The 18,195-nt window shown below is 43.8% G+C and overlaps 1 protein-coding gene across 2 annotated transcripts in view; it reads right to left on the bottom strand.

Moving 5' to 3' along the window:
* SRGAP3 (SLIT-ROBO Rho GTPase activating protein 3) overlaps nucleotides 1-18,195 on the bottom strand; it is a 246,088-nt gene that overhangs the window by 91,026 nt on the left and 136,867 nt on the right. For both annotated transcript variants that reach the window (XM_005907082.2, XM_070359891.1), the window contains exon 3: nucleotides 15,021-15,183. In XM_005907082.2, coding sequence (XP_005907144.2) covers nucleotides 15,021-15,183 — 163 coding nt within the window. The remainder of the gene's footprint in view (nucleotides 1-15,020; nucleotides 15,184-18,195) is intronic.

Here is an 18,195-nt window from a genome sequence, read left to right as displayed (position 1 = left end):
GTGTAAGCCCCTTAGAGGCTGGGGCTTTGGCTTCCCAGAATGCTGATAACAATGACTGGCGTACAAAAGGAGCTCCATAACACCTGTGCATGAGCTAAGCAGAACACAGACACTAAAAGAAGGCCAACTTTGACTCTCACTTTTTGCAAAAAAAAAAAAAAAAAAACAAAACCACATACATTCACATCAAGATGGCACCAGCTGACATTTTTTGACACAATGGTTCTGGAGTGAAATCAATGTTTCCACCAAAAAAGTCCTGCCGTGGATGACTGGATTTGGTTTTCAATGCAGAGCTAATCTCACTTTTAAGAGGAAACCCTTAAAACTGTTACTACAGATCCTAAGACTTCATGAATTATATTTAAAAAGTCCTCTTCAAGGGTATGTCTCTGTCTCTCTCAAGTTAACTCAAATGTGGAGCTGGTCACTCTGAACATTTAGAAAACATAAAAATCCTGAGTTTTAATCACAGGACTCCCTCTCACTTCTTCAGAGGACATCGTTCCAAAAAATGCTTCAGGAAACTGCAAGGCAGGGAGTAAGGTGGAGCCATCCTCAACTCCAGCCATCACATCAGGAGCTGAGTCAGCAACATCTGTCTCCCTTTTCTCTTTGCTTGATGTTCTCATGTCCGGTTTTCCCCCTCTGGGAACATTCCATGGCTTCCCTAGTTCTGGGGTTCCAAACAAACAATGGGAAACCAATACACAAACAAAACAAAGCAAAAACCAAAAACTCTGTCTCTTCTCATTCTAATCCATTGCTTTTCCACACTCCAGCTTGTTTTCTCATCAAATAACAAAACTGGAGACCCACAGATGTTCCCTATTTAAATAAATGATATATGTGAGCACTGGCCATCTCCCAGAGAGACTGTGTTTTTATTTCTAAAGCAAAGGCTTTAAGGGTGTGTCTCGGAGGGATGGAGCGTTTCCAAGGCTGTCCTGGAGGGCTGGTTCATCCCTGAACACGGCTGCTTGGACAGCTGACTGGCTGATTTCTCCAAGTAGGGTCCTAGCTTGCTGGTAACCCAGCAGCCAGCGCTCTGGCACGTCCCCACCCCTTGCCTCCCAACATCCTCCTCAGCCTACACTCTGCCCACCTTCCACCTGGCCCTCTGTTATCCTTCCCCCTCCCCCATCCTCTTCCTTTCCCTGCTCCTCAAGACCTCTCTTCTTTCCTCCCCTTTGCAGACTGATTTCTGTCTTCTGTGGCTGCAACTCCAAATGTTGTCACCGACTTGTTTTCACAAGGATCTGGAACATCTGGGCTGGGAGGTTGGGCTTCAAGGAAACAGAAAGGCCCTGCACCCATTCATCAAATGCCCTGGACAGAGGTGGGCCCCACTGGTACCTCCCCAGGAGCCCTGCGATGGGCTGATGGGCCCATCGTGGGGCCAAGCAATACGCCTGGCATTGTGTCTGTCTAACCCCCTAATTACTCCCACCATCTCTCTGGGACCCTGTTTGTGCGAAAGCCTTCATTTTCAGAAATGCTTAAAATGACAGGTCTGAAGAAGCCCAAGGATACCTTGGAAAGGCATGACCAAGTGACCTGATGTGGTCAAGACAGGAGTTTCTGAATCGGTCCTAATAATACTAAATATTATCAATAACAAGTTATCACCGTTAGTAACAATGCTTAGTACTATTAGTACCAGCACTATAATACTTATCATTAAGGATAATAACAACAATAGCTATTGTTTCTTTGATCTCTTAGCATGTACCAGGCCCAATGATAACTGCATTACAGACAATACCTCACATAAGCCTAATATCAGCAATTTATGGGATATAACCCCTATTGTAACCCCACTTTAAAGATTAGGACACAGAGCCTCAGGGAGGGTGAAGAATTTGCTCAAGATCACAGAGGTAGTAAATGTGATTCTCTCTCAACCATTCCACTCTGTTGCTTCCACTCTGTTGTTGGGAGAACTATGACTTTATGAGCCTTTAGAATTTTTTCCCCAAATATTCCAAAATAATTATAAAACACACATATTCCTCTGCCTTACTGTAAAAAGTACGCTGCTATTTATGAGGCTCTCCTTTAGGTCACTGTCAGTATCGGACAGCACCGTTTAGTAGAATCTCCTGTTTTCTATGCCCAAGTCCTGGCCCCAACCCCTGGCTTCCTGCCCAAGGCAGGAGAACAGGGCCTGGGCCACTGGGCTGAGTCTCTGTGAAAACAGAACATACTCAGGAACAGTCTTTCCTGACTATGTCTCAGACTTTTTTTTTTTTTGCAAGGGTGAAGGGACATGAATCTCTCGCAGATAAGCATCAAAAGGCTCAGGGGATGGTTGAGGGTCTCTGTGTCTTAAGGAGTGTGACAAACCTGTCTTTCTGAAAAACCCATAGCTACAAAAACCGGAAATCCCTCAGCCTTGAGCTGTTTTCTCCCCCTCTGCTTTCTTTTCAAGGCGGATATGGATGTTGTCAGGATTATTTGTTGGATTTAAAACATTACTGATCATTTATTCCTGCTGAATCACTGACCTGAGACGTCTCTCCAACCTCCTTGTCATTTTTTAATCTGATCTTCTACTTTATTTGCATTGTTTGTGTAGAGGATGTAACAGAGGATTGCATTAGCATTTCAAAAATGTTTGTACCCATGTATCCACCCATCAATCCACCACATTCCCACCCATCCACTCATCCATCCATTCACCCATCCATCCACCCATCTGTCCACCCATCCATATCAACCTCCCTGACCCAGGCCCTGTTACCTTCCACCACTAACTTGAGCATTAGTGTATATGTGTAACAACTGAATCCAGCAACTCTCCATCAAATATACCAAATCAATCATCCTTAAACTTGGCTCTGATCATATCACCCCCTATTCAAGAACCTATCTTAGGTCATACTTAGAAGTGGAACTGCTGGGATACAGGCTATGTACCTCTTCCTTCTCTGTCACTGGACACTCCCACTCTTCTCCAAAGGGGCAAGTCCAATTTACATGCTTATTAGCAGGACACAAGTGGCTCTGCTGCGTCACATTCTTGCCAGCACTTGGATTGCTTGACAAACCTAAGAGGAGTCAAACTGTGTTTCATTTTGTTTTATTTTACCTTCTCCTGATTACCAGTAAGTATGAGCATCTTTTCTTATAGTTTTAACCATTTAAATTTCCTTTTCTGTGACTCACTTATTTATATCTTTAACCCATGTTCTTACTGGGTTGTTTGCCCTTTTCTAATTTTTTTTTGGTAGGAGCTGATTTTTATATTCTGTTTATTAACCTTTTATTAATTCTATGCATGCCAAATATCTTTTCCTTTCCTGGTCTGTATCTTCTATTTATTTGTTGCAGTTGTTATTGTATAGAACATTTAAATAAAATTTATATAATGAAATCTATCATTATTTTCCTTTATGGTGTAAAGGAAACATTTAGAAAACATAAAAACCCTGAGTTTTAATCACAGGACTCCCTTTCACTTCTTCAGAGGACATCGTTCGAAAAAACACTTTAGGAAACTGCAAGGCAGGGAGTAAGGTGGAGCCATCCTCAACTCCAGCCATCTCATCAGGAGCTGAGTTTTGTGCTTTATGTTTAAGCAACTTTTTCCTACCTCTAAGGTTTTATTTATTTACTGTACTTACCAGATTTTATTTTTTTAATATAAATTTATTTAATTGGAGGCTAATTACTTTACAATATTGTTTTGGTTTTGCCATACATCAACATGAATCCGCCACAGGTGTACACGTGTTCCCCATCCTGCATCCCCCTTCCACCTCCCTCCCCATCCCATCCCTCTGGGTTATCCCAGTGCACCAGCCCCAAGCATCCTGTATCATGCATCAAACCTGGACTGGCGATTTGTTTCACATATGATATTATACATGTTTCAATGCCATTCTCCCAAATCATCCCACCCTCTCCCTCTCCCACAGAGACCAAAAGACTGTTCTATACATCTGTGTCTCTTTTGCTGTCTCACATACAGGGTTATCGTTACCATCTTTCTAAATTCCATATATATGTGTTAGTATACTGTATTGGTGTTTTTCTTTCTGGCTTACTTCACTCTGTATAATAGGCTCCAGTTTCATCCACCTCATTAGAACTGATTCAAACGTATTCTTTTTAACGGCTGAGTGATACTCCATCGTGTATATGTACCACAGCTTTCTTATCCGTTCGTCTGCTGATGGACAGCTAGGTTGCTTCCATGTCCTGGCTATTATAAACAGTGCTGCGATGAACACTGGGGTACACGTGTCTCTTTCAATTCTGGTTTCCTCAGTGTGTATGCCCAGCAGTGGGATTGCTGGGTCATAAGGCAGTTATACTTCCAGTTTTTTAAGGAATCTCCACACTGTTCTCCATAGTGGCTGTACTAGTTTGCATTCCCACCAACAGTGTAAGAGGGTTCCCTTTTTACCTCTAAGGTTTTACATAGAACCTTCTACTACATCTTCTTCCAAAAATTTTTAGTTTTGTTTTTTACCTTTAGCACTTTAACCCATTTAGAATATATTTTTGTTAACTAAGATGGAGGTCTAATTTTTTTCCATATGGAAAAAAAAGTGTGTGTGTGTGTGTGTGTGTAAACCAGTTCCTAAAAAATAACAAGAAACAAGAAACCAGTGGAATCAGCCCCATTTCCTAAACAGGCCATCCGTCCCCCAGTCTGTAATGCACTGCTGCTTCACTGCATTCCCAGTGGTGGGGCTGTGTTTCTGAGCACTGATCTGGCCCACCTGTTAGTTTGCCTAGCGCTGCTCTAGCACTACCCGTTGTACTATCACATAAGAGGAAGTCTTGCTATCTGATAAGGCAAATGCTCCAACAAATACCAAAAAAAATAACCTACTTATTTTCTTTTTATAAGAAAATATTTTCTTATAAATATTTTCTTTTTTATGGGGCAATCAAGTTAAAAATTTAAAGCAAGTAGATGGTTTCAAAGAAAAGCTTTGAAAAAAATCTTTGGAACTAACATATGAATAATTCTGAAAAATTTACGGGGCAAAGAAGAAACTGCAAAATGGAAATTATGAAATATTTATACCTGAATGACAATGAAAATATCACATCAAAATTTCTATGATGCAGATTATTTATAGCACTAATGGCTTTAATTTTCAATCATTCTTGTATTCTAATATATGCATTTTTAAATTACATTTTCTAGTTGGCTATGACGAGGATACAGGAACATTATTAATTTTTGTATATTGATCTTATAATCAGCCATCTTGCTGAACTCTTTAACAGGAAGTACAATATTTACTGGTGGTTTTTGGTAAATATTCTTTATCAGGCTAAGGAAGTTTCCATTTATTCCTAATTTGCTAAGAATTTAACAGTGAAAAGTTAGAAGCATGCTTTTTAAAAGTCAAGAATGTATTGAAGGGACTACAAGGGTGGTCCAGTGGTTAAGAATCCATCTTGGAATGCAGGAGACTCAGGTTTGATCCCTGGTCGGGGAACTAAGATCTCATGTGCTTCGGAGCAACTAAGCCCTCACACCACAACTGGAGAGTCTGTGTGTCATAATGAAAGATGCAACAAGATGCCTGATGCAACAAAGATCCTGCATGCCACAACTAAGACCCGATGACCACTAGGTCGCTTCAGTCCATGGGATTCTCCAGGCAAGAATACTGGAGTGGGCTGCCCTTTCCTTCTCCAGGGGATCTTCCCACTAAGACCCAATACACCCAAATAAACAAATAAATATTTAAAAAGAAATGTACTCAACATCCTGTGATAAACCATAATGGAATATGGTTTATTGTTAATGGAATATGGTTTATGATGGAATGGAATATGAAACAAAATGCACATATATATATATATATTTATATATATAGTTGGTGTATGGCACAAACCAAGACAATATTGTAAAGCAATTGTCCTTCAATTGGAAATAAATTTTTTAAAAAGAAGATATATATATATATGTATAACTGACTTACTTTTCTGTACAGCAGTAATTAACACAACACTATATAAAAAAATAAGTTAAAAAATTAAAATAAAAGTTAAGAATGCCATTTCTCTCCCCATTTTCCTCTACTGAACCTATTGAGGTCCAAAAGGCAAGAAAAGGAAATAAAAGGTTATTTAAATAAAAAAAAAAAGACAATAAGTTAGAAGTAATCAGTGAATGATTTCCTGAGTGTATTTTATTTCTGACCCTTTATTTAATCTGTGTGCCCTGAATGTTTCTTTATCCCATCTCTGCACTTAATTCTCACTGCGTTTTTTCTCAAAGGATTATTATTTCCCAATAATCACCTTAATAGTAGTTAATATTTAATGACTACTTACTGCGTACCAGGTAGACATTTTATATCATCACTTTTTAATCCTTACAATGACCCTAAGAAGGACGTTTTTAATTAGCTCCATTTTGAAAATGTTGAAACCATGAGGATTTAGGGATTAGGTTGAGTTCACGCAGCTGAAAAGTAGCAGAATAGGGACCCTGCAGTCTGTCCACAGCCCTAACCAGCGCACCACACTGCAAGGCTGGCCGACCTGCTCAAGATACAGGACCAGACTTTTCTGTCAATGGACCTTTGCTTCGGTCTAGAATCCTCTGACTTTTCCCAAATCTCCGCATGTCTGCTGGGGACACAGTGAGGCACCCCTCAGAAGGCCTTCAGGATAGGGGAACGTATTCCCTCACCTGTGGGGAGTACCGTCTGCAGACACCCCACTGTCAGCGCTGTTTGGAACAGCCTCGCAAACGGGCATCTGCCCAAGGCCACATCTCCCAGGAGCAACATGAAGGTAGAAAGGCCCAGCTTCCTCCCCACAAACCAGGACAACCTGGAAGGGCCACCCTAGCCTCAGAACTCCCCAGGAGTCATTTGAGGCCTTTGTTGTGACTGCACATTCCCTGAATCCTGCCTCTCTCCCTTCCTTCTGCAAGGGGGTGGACTCCAAGAATACTGGCTAACATATCCCTACAACATAATCCCTGTCTTGGAGTCAGCTTCCCAGGAACCCAAGCTGGCATAAATCCTAAGCCTCACTTCCAGATTCACTACAAATGCTGCATCCCCTAAACAAAACCTTCCCCAAACTGACCCCAGCCCAGATTAAAAGTCCCCCTTCTTCTGAATACTGATATCACTCATACACGCCTGTCTTCATTTCCACTGTTCACTGTGAGCTCCTTGAGGGAAGGTACTATGTCTGACTCATCCTTCTGCCTCCTTTAACGCCTGCCTTTTCTATTTGCGGGCTCTGGGATCAGACAAAGATGGATTCAAATCCCTTCTTCACCTCTTGGCATCAGTTTCCTCATCTGTAAAATGGAGGCGATGACAACATCTTCTTCTAACGCGTTAAGAAGTGAATGTTTAGCCCAGAGCCCAGCACACAGTAGGCACTGATTGTTATCTACGATTTTTGTGTATATATTGTGACGAGAGCACTAACGCGTGTTTTCTGAGTGAGCTGGGAACTCCTGACAGAGACCAGGTCAGCAGGCTGCACTAGCAGGGCGAGTGCTCACAGCTCATCTCCCTGGGAGACAGTGGAGACAGCTGAAGGCTCCGAGCTCCTGGCAGTCTTCCCGCTTCACTCACTCTCCATGCAGGCCTCAGAGCTGAACCCTCCAGCATGCAAGCCCTCACTCTCTCCTGCAACCCAAAAATTTAAAAAAAAAATTAAATAAATAAACTTGGCTTTGAATCCAAGGCCATTGGTGCTTTTGATCTTGGTTACAAAGCAAGGCAATTATTAGATACAAAAGCCCTGATTTATTTATGAAATGCGACGGACATCTTCAAGAAGGGAACGAGAAAGCTCACTCTAGACCAAACCTTTATTGCCACACCGTGAATGGCTGCTTTCAAACACAGGGCCCCCGAATGCCCTCTCTTCTCTGCTAAGAGTCTTTCCTCATTAGCGCTTGCTTCAGAACACCACAGCTTCCAACAATCAAACTCACTCCAGGGCTGGGACAAGTAATTAAATTCTGCAGGCATCGGAGCAGAGGATAATGGATGCCTATTGTTAAGGAAGCTGAGGCTGGAAATGAAATGGGCTCCAATGTTCAACCTCAGAAATGGTTGAGGCGGAAAGAAAGAGCAAGAAGGACACAGATGGACCCTCCCCGCTGGTGCATCACAGGGGGGAGTGGAGTCAGGGCTGGACCCAGAGTAGGAAACCTGTGTCAGGGGCCAAACTCTGCTCTTACTGGAAAATCAAGAGGTAGGACTAGGTAAATCATTCCCCATGTGTGATCCCCAGGTCAGCAGCAAAAGCAGCGCCTGGGAACTCGTTAGACATGCAGGTTCTCAGGCCTCACTCCCACTGGGTGCATCAGAAGCTGTGGGCTTAGGGCTCAGCAATCTGCGTTTAACAAGACCTCCAGCTGATTCTGACGCTAGACTTGAAGAACCACTGGTAGATCCTGTTTCAGGATGAGGCCAAAACTCAACTGCACAAAGGACCAAGGAGCTATTAAAATAAAGGGGTTGGTGTTGTGCACCAGACAGTACGGGGGCTGCGAGGCAGTGGAGTGAGCGTGCCCTGCCTGAAGGGCCAGCAGCTTCTCAGCTCTGGACAGCCACGTATGGATCCAGGACTGTCAGAGCTGGTTTTTCAAGAGAAATACAAAATTCTGATTTTTATGTGAAATTTCACAATTTAAAAATATTGGTTGAAGTTTTCTTAACAAAGTGAGGGCCAAGCAGATTACACTTGAGAACCAAGTTCAGCTGGGGACCACCATTTTGCAGCCTCCGTTCCAAGCTGCCTTGGATCCCCATCGTTGACATTCTGTCCACTGGGCTCCAGCCCTTATCCTAAGATTGAACTAACCTCCTTTTCCCACTTGGGAGACTCCTATTCATCCTTCAACGCCCAATTCAAGCATCACCTCCACTGCTGAACTCATTCTCAATTTTCTGTTTCACTTTCTATCTTCTCCACTATGAGAGTAGAAAGGAATCAGATGGGGCCAAAGAACTGACAAGAACTGACATGAAGGTAACACAGAGGAGGAAGGCATGGAGAAGTTCTAAAACAGTCTTTTCCCACAGAGGAGGAAAGAGGAAACTCCTGCAAAAGTGACCATTTTTGCTGTTTGAAAAATCACTTAAATAAGGACACTGATCCCATATGGCCAGAATCTAATAAAATGAAGTTTTAAAAGGGCAAATATAAAGAAACACAAGTGCAGAATTCATAGGATAGATTAAAAAACATTTGGTACAAAATCCCCAGGAGATTTGAGCTGAGCGTTCAGAGTGAGTCAACCATGTGATGAGACGATCATGAAAAAAGCAAGTGCCTTCACAGGTTTCATTATTAGAAATAAAATGTCTAGACAGCCCTGCTCTCTTCCTTGCTGCGCAGAGCTTCCTGTAGAGTTCTGAGTGGTTCTGAGTATTAATTTCTGTAGGTCAGAGAAGCCCTGACGTCTGACCCAGTAAGACAGAAAATGCAAAGCCAAGTCACAAGGGGTCAACTGAAGGAACCTGGTGTGTTCACCCAGAGGCAAGACGGACCTGGGTATGTGGTCATGATTTCTGTCTTCAAGTAACAGATAGATTTCCATGTGGATTGATGTAGCTGGCCCACAGGACCTGTGAGTGAAAACCCTGGAAGATTTTATCTCAACATTGGGAAGAATTTTCTATTGATCTCAGTTGTCCCTGAATGGAATACAAAATAATGAATGCCCTTTGCAGGGGCCGAGTGGGGGGTGATCTGGCAGAGAGAGAACAGCTCAGGAAGAAGACAATTAAAGGACTGGAAGAGAAGACCTAGAGGACATCCATTGCTTTATTTTTCACCCCTCTTGGAAGGAAAAGCACTCAGTTTTTCCTGGGGAACTACCCTCAGCCATTCTCTGTCCTCTGCATCCGGGGGAGTTGAGTGTACACCCGATTTCAGGGATGTGTTTCCCAGGCCTGGCAGGTCTGCACTGCGTCTCGCCAGAACAGGTCCAGCTTCAGGAGCACTCACACGATCCACGCTGGGTCAGTCGGAACCTGGGAGACCCAATTCTGGGAGAAGGGACCTCTCACTTTCTGCTGGACTTGAAGCAGGTAGGATGTAAGCCTGGGGCTGTGGGGGCCATGCTGTCATCACAGAGAGAGACTGACTATACATCAGCCTTTCTCCCACCCTTCTTAAAACAAAACAAACAAACGAACTGGAAAACAGAAAACACTGGAGCAGAGTTGCAGAGAGACTAAGTTCTGACAACACCCTTTGTGCCCTTGAAGCCCAAATGCCTGAAGACAGTCTTGGCTCGGAAGAGCAGATAAGCTTCCTTTCCTCCCTCAAGTTAGTGGAACTGGGTTTCTGTTGTTTGCAACTGTAAGAGTCCTGATTACTACGGTGAACACTAAGATTTCATACAGTTCCAGTCTGGTGGATCCATTTCTCACACTTAAAGCAATAGCCACCTGCGTGCACAAGTCCATTTGCCCAGAAGAAGCCTAAAATGGCTATGGAATGGGAGCCACTGCCTCCAGGCATAACACACTGCACTGTAGAAGGGAGAATGGAGAATCAGGAAAGGGTGAGTTATTGAGTCAAAGAGCATTCTGCACCGCTGAGAAGCTGGCAGTGGGGCCACTGCCCCAGGCCCAGGCCCAGGAGGGATGCCTGGCCTGGAAGCCACTCCTGCAGAGGCAATGTGGGAATGTGACTTAGCAGATGGTAAAGGAATTCCATGCCCCCATGTGGCACTGTCTCCATCTCTGCTCCCCACATGAGAAAACTGAGTCTCTGAGAGACCTACTCAGGGTCTCACCACCAGTGAGAGGCAGTTCTGAGACAGATCCCAAAGCCCAGGGGTGGTGCCTCCTGCAGATGATGATAACTGGCCGTTCTTGGGCTTTACCTATTCATCTGTAAAATGGGCTGAGTGATGATCCTGTTCCCCAGTCTGACCAGAGACCAGCCTCTGCAGAACTATCCCTCAGGTAAGGATGCGGGCCTCAATGCTGAGATCATCCATAACCGATGGGATACACGGGGCCACACTGTGCTAAATCAGCCCATCAGGCTCATCCTCAGCTCAATCCTGGCCCAGAGGGGCTGGGTCATTTCCTTTGTTCTACAGGCACAGGCCTGGTAACAAGGCAGCCAGGAGCTCAGCTGTAGACATTTCTTCATTATTTTCCACCCCGTTAACCTCCATCACAAGTGAGGCTGCTGTCAGCCTAAATGAGAGCTGAAAAGATTTATCTCACTTGTCCAGGGCTCAGCTCAGGAAAAGACCCTCCATTTCCTAAAGGCCCTAATGACCTTTCTCTGTGAGTCCCTCTCACCCAGGAAAAAAGATGTGATGGTGGTGGCTGCAGGCGGGGCCTGTGATGGGACCAAGTAGTCTGAATCACTTCTGTATGGCTTTGCAAAGCGCTATGTGAATGTTTCTTATGATACTGTATTTACTTTCCTAAGTATTTGCTTATGCAAATACTAAAGTTAGACCACACTTCAAAGAAATAGAATAAAAACAATAGAATGGAAAAGACTAGAGATCTCTTCAAGAAACCTGCAGGATATCAAAGGAAGATTTCACGCAAGGGTGGGCACAATAAAGGACAGAAACAGTAAGGACTTAACAGAAGCAGATGAGATTAAGAAGAGATGTGAAGAATAAACAGAAGAACTCTACAAAAAAGGTCTTGATGACCCAGATAACCACAATGGTGTGGTCACTTAGCTAGAGCCAGACATCCCAGAGGGTGAAGTCAAGTGGGTCTTAGGAAGCATCACTATGAACAAAACTAACGGAGCTGACAGAATTTCAGTAGAGCTATTTAAAATCCTAAAAGATGATGCTGTTAAAGTGCTTTGTTCGATATGTCAGAAAATTGGGAAAACTCGACAGTGGCCACAGGACTGGAAAAGGTCAGTTTTCATTCCAATCCCAAAGAAGGGCAGTGCCAAAGAATGTTCAAACTATTGAACAACTGAGCTCATTTCGCCTGCTAGTAAGGTTCGCTCAAAATCCTTGAAGCTAGGCTTCAGCAGTACGTGAACCGAGAACTTTCAGATGTACAAGTTGGTTTTAGAAAAGGCGGAGGAGCCAGAGATCAAATTGCCAACATTTGCTGGATGATAGAGAAAGCAAGAAAATCCCAGAAAAATATGTACTCCTGCTTCATTGACTGCACTAAAGCCTTTGACGGTGTGGATCACAACAAACTGTGGAAAATTCTTAAACAGATGGGACTACCAGACCACCTTACCTGCCTCTTGAGAAACCCATGTGCAGGTCAAGAAGCAACAGCTCGAACCAGATATGCAATAACGGACTGGCTCAAAATTGGGAAAGGCATATGTCAAGACTGTATATTGTCACTTTGCTTATTTAACTTCTATGCAGAGTCCATCATGTGAAATGCCAGGCTGAATGAAGCTCAAGCTGGAATAAAGATTGCCAGGAGAAATATCAATAACCTCAGATATGCAGATGACACCACTCTAATGGCAGAAAGCAAAGAGAAACTAAAGAACCTCTTGATGAAGGTGAAAGAGAAGAGTGAAAAAGCTGGCTTAAAATTCAACATTCAAAAAACTAAGATCATGGCAACTAGTCCCATCCCTTCATAGCAAATAGAAGGAGGAAAAGTAGAAGCAATGGCAGACTTTATTTTCTCGGACTCCAAAATCACTGCGGATGGTGACTGCAGCCATGAAATTAAAAGACCCTTGCTCCTTGGAAGGTAAACTATGACAAACCTAGAGAGCATATTAAAAAGCAGAGATATCACTTTGCTGACAAAGGTCCATCTAGTCAAAGCTATGGTTTTTCCAGTAGTCAAGTATGGATGTGAGAGCTGGACAATAAAAAACACTGAGCACCAAAGAACTGATGCTTTTGAACTGTCGTGTTGGAGAAGACTCTTGAGAATCCCTTGGACTGCAAGGAGATCCAATCAGTCAATCCTAAAGGAAATCAATGCTGAATATCCATTGGAAGGACTGATGCTGATCTTGAAGCTCCAGTACTTTGGCCACCTGATGCGAAGAGCTGATTCGTTGGAAAAGATCCTGTTGCTGGGAAAGACTGAAGGCAAAAGGAGAAGAGGGCGGCTGAGGATGAGATGGCTGGATGGCATCACGGACTTAATGGACATTAATTTGAACAAACTCCAGGAGATAGTGAAGAACAGGGAAGACTAGCATGCTGCAGTCCATGGGATCGCAAAAAGTCAGACACAACAGCAACACTTCATAAACACAGCCCCAGGAAGACTGTGTGGCAGGAGGGAATTACCTTGCAGTTACAATTTTGCCATAGAAGACATCCTCAAAGAGGACAAACCACATACAGACCAGGGAGAGATGACTGTATCTCAAACCAACTTGGCATCTTCCCCTGGGTGTCTGGCAATCCCATGTCACCTCTTCCCTAAAACTGGCAACAGGCAAAAATGGATGAGCTATATCATTTTAATAGTAATAGTCTCCTACACTAGCATAATAACAGCCAGCTTTCCTCAGCATTTATTCAGTGCCAGGCTCTGCTTTCCATGCTTTACAGGGATTAACAACCCTCTTAACCCAAGTAGCTGCCCTGTGGGTATTTCTATTCCCATTTCACAAATAAGGAAACTGAGGCTCAGAGAGTTTACGTAACAAACCCAAAGACATACAGCTAATAAACGATGCAGCCAGGAAAATGAACCCTGAGATTTAAGAATTCTGGACCCGAGACAACACCCTGAACCACTTCTCAATAACAGCCCCCTCCTTCACATGCACCACTTCATTTAACCCTCACACTGCCCTGGGAAGTAGATGATCTTAACCTCATTTGATAGACAAACAAATGAGCAAACTTTGACCTTAAAATTCCTGTTACAGAAATTGATCTTAAGAAAACAGCAATAGCCCATCAAATGATGAATAAATAAGAAACTTGTGGTATATATATATATATATATGTAAAACAGAATATTATTCAGCCATAAAAATGATGAAATTTTGCTATTTAGAACAATGTGGATGAACCTATAGAATATCATGCTTAATGAAATAAGTCAGAAAAGATAAATACTGTATTATATCATTTATATGTAGAATCCAAAAAAATAATACAAACGAATGTATATGCAAAAAAGAAACAGACTCACAGATACAGAAAACAAACAACTGGTTGCCAAAGGGGAAAGGAGCAAATAAGTGGTATGAGATTAAGAGACACAAACTACAATAAATGAAATAAATAAAAAATAAGGACATACTGTATAGCATAGGACAATATAAACATTACCTTGTAATAACTTTTAATGGAGTACAATCTGTAAAAATACTGAATCACTATGCTATATACCTAAAACTAAAATAATGTAAATAAACTATACCTAAATTTTTTAAAAATAGCACTGAATATGACAAAGGTGTATATAAAAGAAGCTCACAGCAGCAATATTTAAAATAATATGGAAACCACTGAAGTGTTCAACAATAAACAACTGGTTAAATAAACTAGGATATATCTATATGATGAAAAACTATGTAATCTTTCAAAATGTTTGGAATTATATTCATTGATATGGAAAAATTTTATAATACAGTGGTATCCAATTTGTTAGGTAACATAAGGAGTAAAATCATATGCAGTCTTACCCCATTTGGGAAAAGTACACATATATTCTACAAAATGTATAAACACAAGCAGTCATAGAAAAGGTATTTACATATGTACATATGAAGAAATTCCTTTGACAACCAAAGTGATTATGGCTGAGAGATAACATTTCAGGTGATGTTATTTTCTATGTGTGAGCTCATCTCTATTTTTCCAGATTTCCTGGAAAGAATGTACAACTTACCTAACCATGCAAAGGTTTTTATTTTTGTGCTGATGGTGGTTGCTGAAGTGGCTAAGCCCCAGCCACAAACTCGGAGCCTGGGGGCCAAGTCCAATCCTCAGCCTCTTGTCCCCTTCAACACGCCTGCCCCTTGGTCCCATGTTCCCAGACCACACCCTACCCTGGTTGGCAGTCTCACCATGGCCAGCCTGGGGCAGAAACCCAGGTGGCCCAAATACCCACCTTTTTGAAGAGTCTGATGACATCCTCACTGATCTGGGAGAGGCGGACAATGACATTGTTCATGAAGATGTCGTTGAGGGTGGCATGGTCTCGGCTCTCCCGCCTGGTCTGGTGCAGGACTAGATACCAACAGTTCACAGGCGAGAGGAGATACTGGTCTTTCCTACAGAAACCAAGACAGCTCATTAGAATTGCCATCCACAAATGTTCTACATTGTCACCCACCGCAGCTCTTTTGACCTTAGTGGGGCCCTTTCAAATTCGTTTTCCTATAATACATTTAACAGCGACAGAGACCATGAGGGCTGAGGCAGTCCTCCCAAGGTCACAGAGCAGTGCTGGGGCCACTTTGCATCAGTGTTTCCTTAGGAAATGAAATATTTCTGTCTTCTCTGTGCTTTACCAAAGACCCCTCTGTTAGCCTCAGAAAAGTATGTATATACCCTGGTGTCCAGGAAGAGTGAAGATGCCACACAGGGCATCAGGGCTGTGTTCCTGACCTATAACCCTTACTCCACTTTCCAAGGTGGGAAGATGAGAGGCTCATTCATCACCTTAGGGTGCCTGGCCCAGGGTCCAATCCCCCCAGGCCTGCCTGGCTCCCCCTGGGGGCTGGCCAGGGTTCTCTCAGGAAACGCAGCCTCCTATCAGCACTTTTGAGGAGGGAAATTCGGCTGACTCCCAGTATGACCATATCATCCTCCCAAAGTCAAGTGGAAATAAGGGAGAGGGGAGCCCTGAGGGCCTCTGGGCAGCTGTGACTGCCCCTCCCTTTACTCCACCCAACCCTGGGCTTGGGAAAGATAGGTGAGGAGAGGCCAGTTGACTTTTCTATCACCAAATGGCCTAAAAATCTGTCCAGGAAACAGGAATCTGGGAGAAGGGAATTTGGTTTAGACAGAGGATAGACAGGTTAGAACCTCTAAGAGAAAGAAAGGAGACATTATGCTATAAGATAAATGAAGCATCTTCTCTTTTGCTTTCAGCCTAGAGAAAAAGCCGGGACACTGACATCCAACAGCCCAGCCTCCTGTCCTCCTAATCCCTTGGCATTTGTTCCATGTCAGGTCTCAGGTGACTGTGGCACAAACCTGCCTCCCAGGGGCTCCTAATGAGGCAGCTGAGGCAAAAGGATTACAGTGGAAGGTGCTGAACGTTATGATGGAGACGTGCAGAGCATCCGTTCTGCATGAGAAGTTGGAGAAGGCGCGGAGTTCCGCCTATGTCCCCGTCACATCCCCTGTGCTTTCCTGCCAACCTCTCCCCACTGGGGACTTCCTGCACTCTGTGTATCTGGAGCGCATAAGCCCCGCTTTTCTCCCTGTCGCTGGGTCTCAGCCTAAATGATACTCTCTGGAGAGCATGCCTCTGACTTCACTCTAGGACAGGAGTTCTCAGAGGTGGAGCCCAGCCCAGATCCATCAGCTCCACTTGGAAATTTGTAGTAAATGCAAATTCTTGGGGCTACCCTAGACCACTTAATAAGAAGTCTTGGCCCTGAGCCCAGCGTCTGTGTTTTGACCAGCCCTCCAGGGGACTGTGATGCATACTCAGGTTTGAGGATTTCTGTCCTAAGGAGCTTCCACTCCCCACCCATTGCCCTACTTGAAGTTCTTTGAGAGCAGGAAGTGTTTCTCTCTTAGTTACCATAATCAGTGCCCAGAAACATGCCTGACACATAGCATATGCTGTGGAGGAAAAACCCAACAAGAAGGCCACATTTGTGCTGGGTCCTGAAGCATAGGTAGGAGCTTTCCAGAGGGGCAGAGAGAGATGGAATTGTAGGCAGAGGGACCTGTGGATATGAAGAAGTAGCTTCCCAGAGCTAGGAGCAGAAGAGCAGAGCTAAATCCTGAGTGTGTTAGGAGAGGATATAAGGATGGGGAGATCAGTTAAAGGTTTGACTGTGGGGAGCTGAATGCCAGCCTAATAAGTTGGGGTTTTATCATCTAGGCCATATGGTTCTCAACCCGAGTTGCACACTAAAATCGCCTGGGAAGCTTTTTAAAAAGACCAAGATCCAGGCCCCTTCCAAGACCAATTAAGTCGGAATCTCTGGGGGAGAGAGCCTTGGTATTGGTATTTTTATAACATTCTCCAGAAGGGTTTAATGTGTACCCACTGTTAAGAATGCCTGCTGTGGGCAGTGGGGAGTCATGGAAGTTACTTAAGCAGAGGTATGATCAAACCAATGTGTATCTTACAAAGATCACTGAGGGCAGACTGGAAGACGGTGGATGGATGGGTGGGTAGATGGATGGGTGGATGGGTGTGGACAGAGGTGTGGTGCTGGAAGCAGGAGGACCAATCAGGAGGTGACTCTAGTCCAGGAGAAGAGAGATGATGAGGGCCTGGGTGGTGGCCAGAGAAGGGCAGGTTTAAGAGACTCCTCACTGGAAGAGATGAGAATCTTCAAGACTTCCTAGAAATAGAGAGCAGGTAGTGGCTCCAATGGTAAAGAATCTGCCTCCAAGGCAGGTAGGTCCAGGTTCAATCCCTGGATTGGGAAGATTCCCTGGAGAAGAGAATGGCTACCCACTCCAGTATTCTTGGGCTTTCCTCATAGCTCAGTTGGTAGAGAATCTGCCTGCAATGCAGGAGACCCAGGTTCAATTCCTGTGTTGGGAAGATCCTCTGGAGAAAGAAATGGCAACCTGCTCCAGTATTCTTGCCTGGGAAATCCCACGGACAGAGGAGCCTGGGAAGCTACAGCCCATGCGGTTGCAAGAGTTGGACATGACTTAGCGACCACCACCGGGAAGGGGGAAGTGAACGGTGATTCTGAGGTCTGGATCTCAGACAACTGGGTGGATGCTGATAACATGAACCAAGATAAGAACTGCAAGGGGAGACGTGGATTTGGGAAGGAAATAGTTTACATCCTATTCCACTGCTTCCTAGGTGGTGATGGGAATGGATAGATTAAAGGTAAGATGAGATAACTGAGTTGTTACCTAAATTACTTCAGGAGCTGAACTCAGCCTGGGGATGCAAGAATTGAACAGCATCAGGGAAAGAAAAGTGCAAAATTTATGGAAGTCACACCAGAAGGTGAGGTTCAGGGGGAAGGAAAAAGATCTTGAAAGGGCCCAGAAGTGCTGGGACAGCTTGGGGACCATTAATTAGGTCACCTGGCCAGGGAGGCTGGATAAGAGAGCAGAAAGGAGCTGCTTTC

Source organism: Bos mutus, chromosome 22, assembly GCF_027580195.1.
Source record: "Bos mutus isolate GX-2022 chromosome 22, NWIPB_WYAK_1.1, whole genome shotgun sequence".
Lineage (NCBI taxonomy): Eukaryota > Metazoa > Chordata > Mammalia > Artiodactyla > Bovidae > Bos > Bos mutus.
This window is presented reverse-complemented; position numbering and strand designations above follow the sequence as displayed.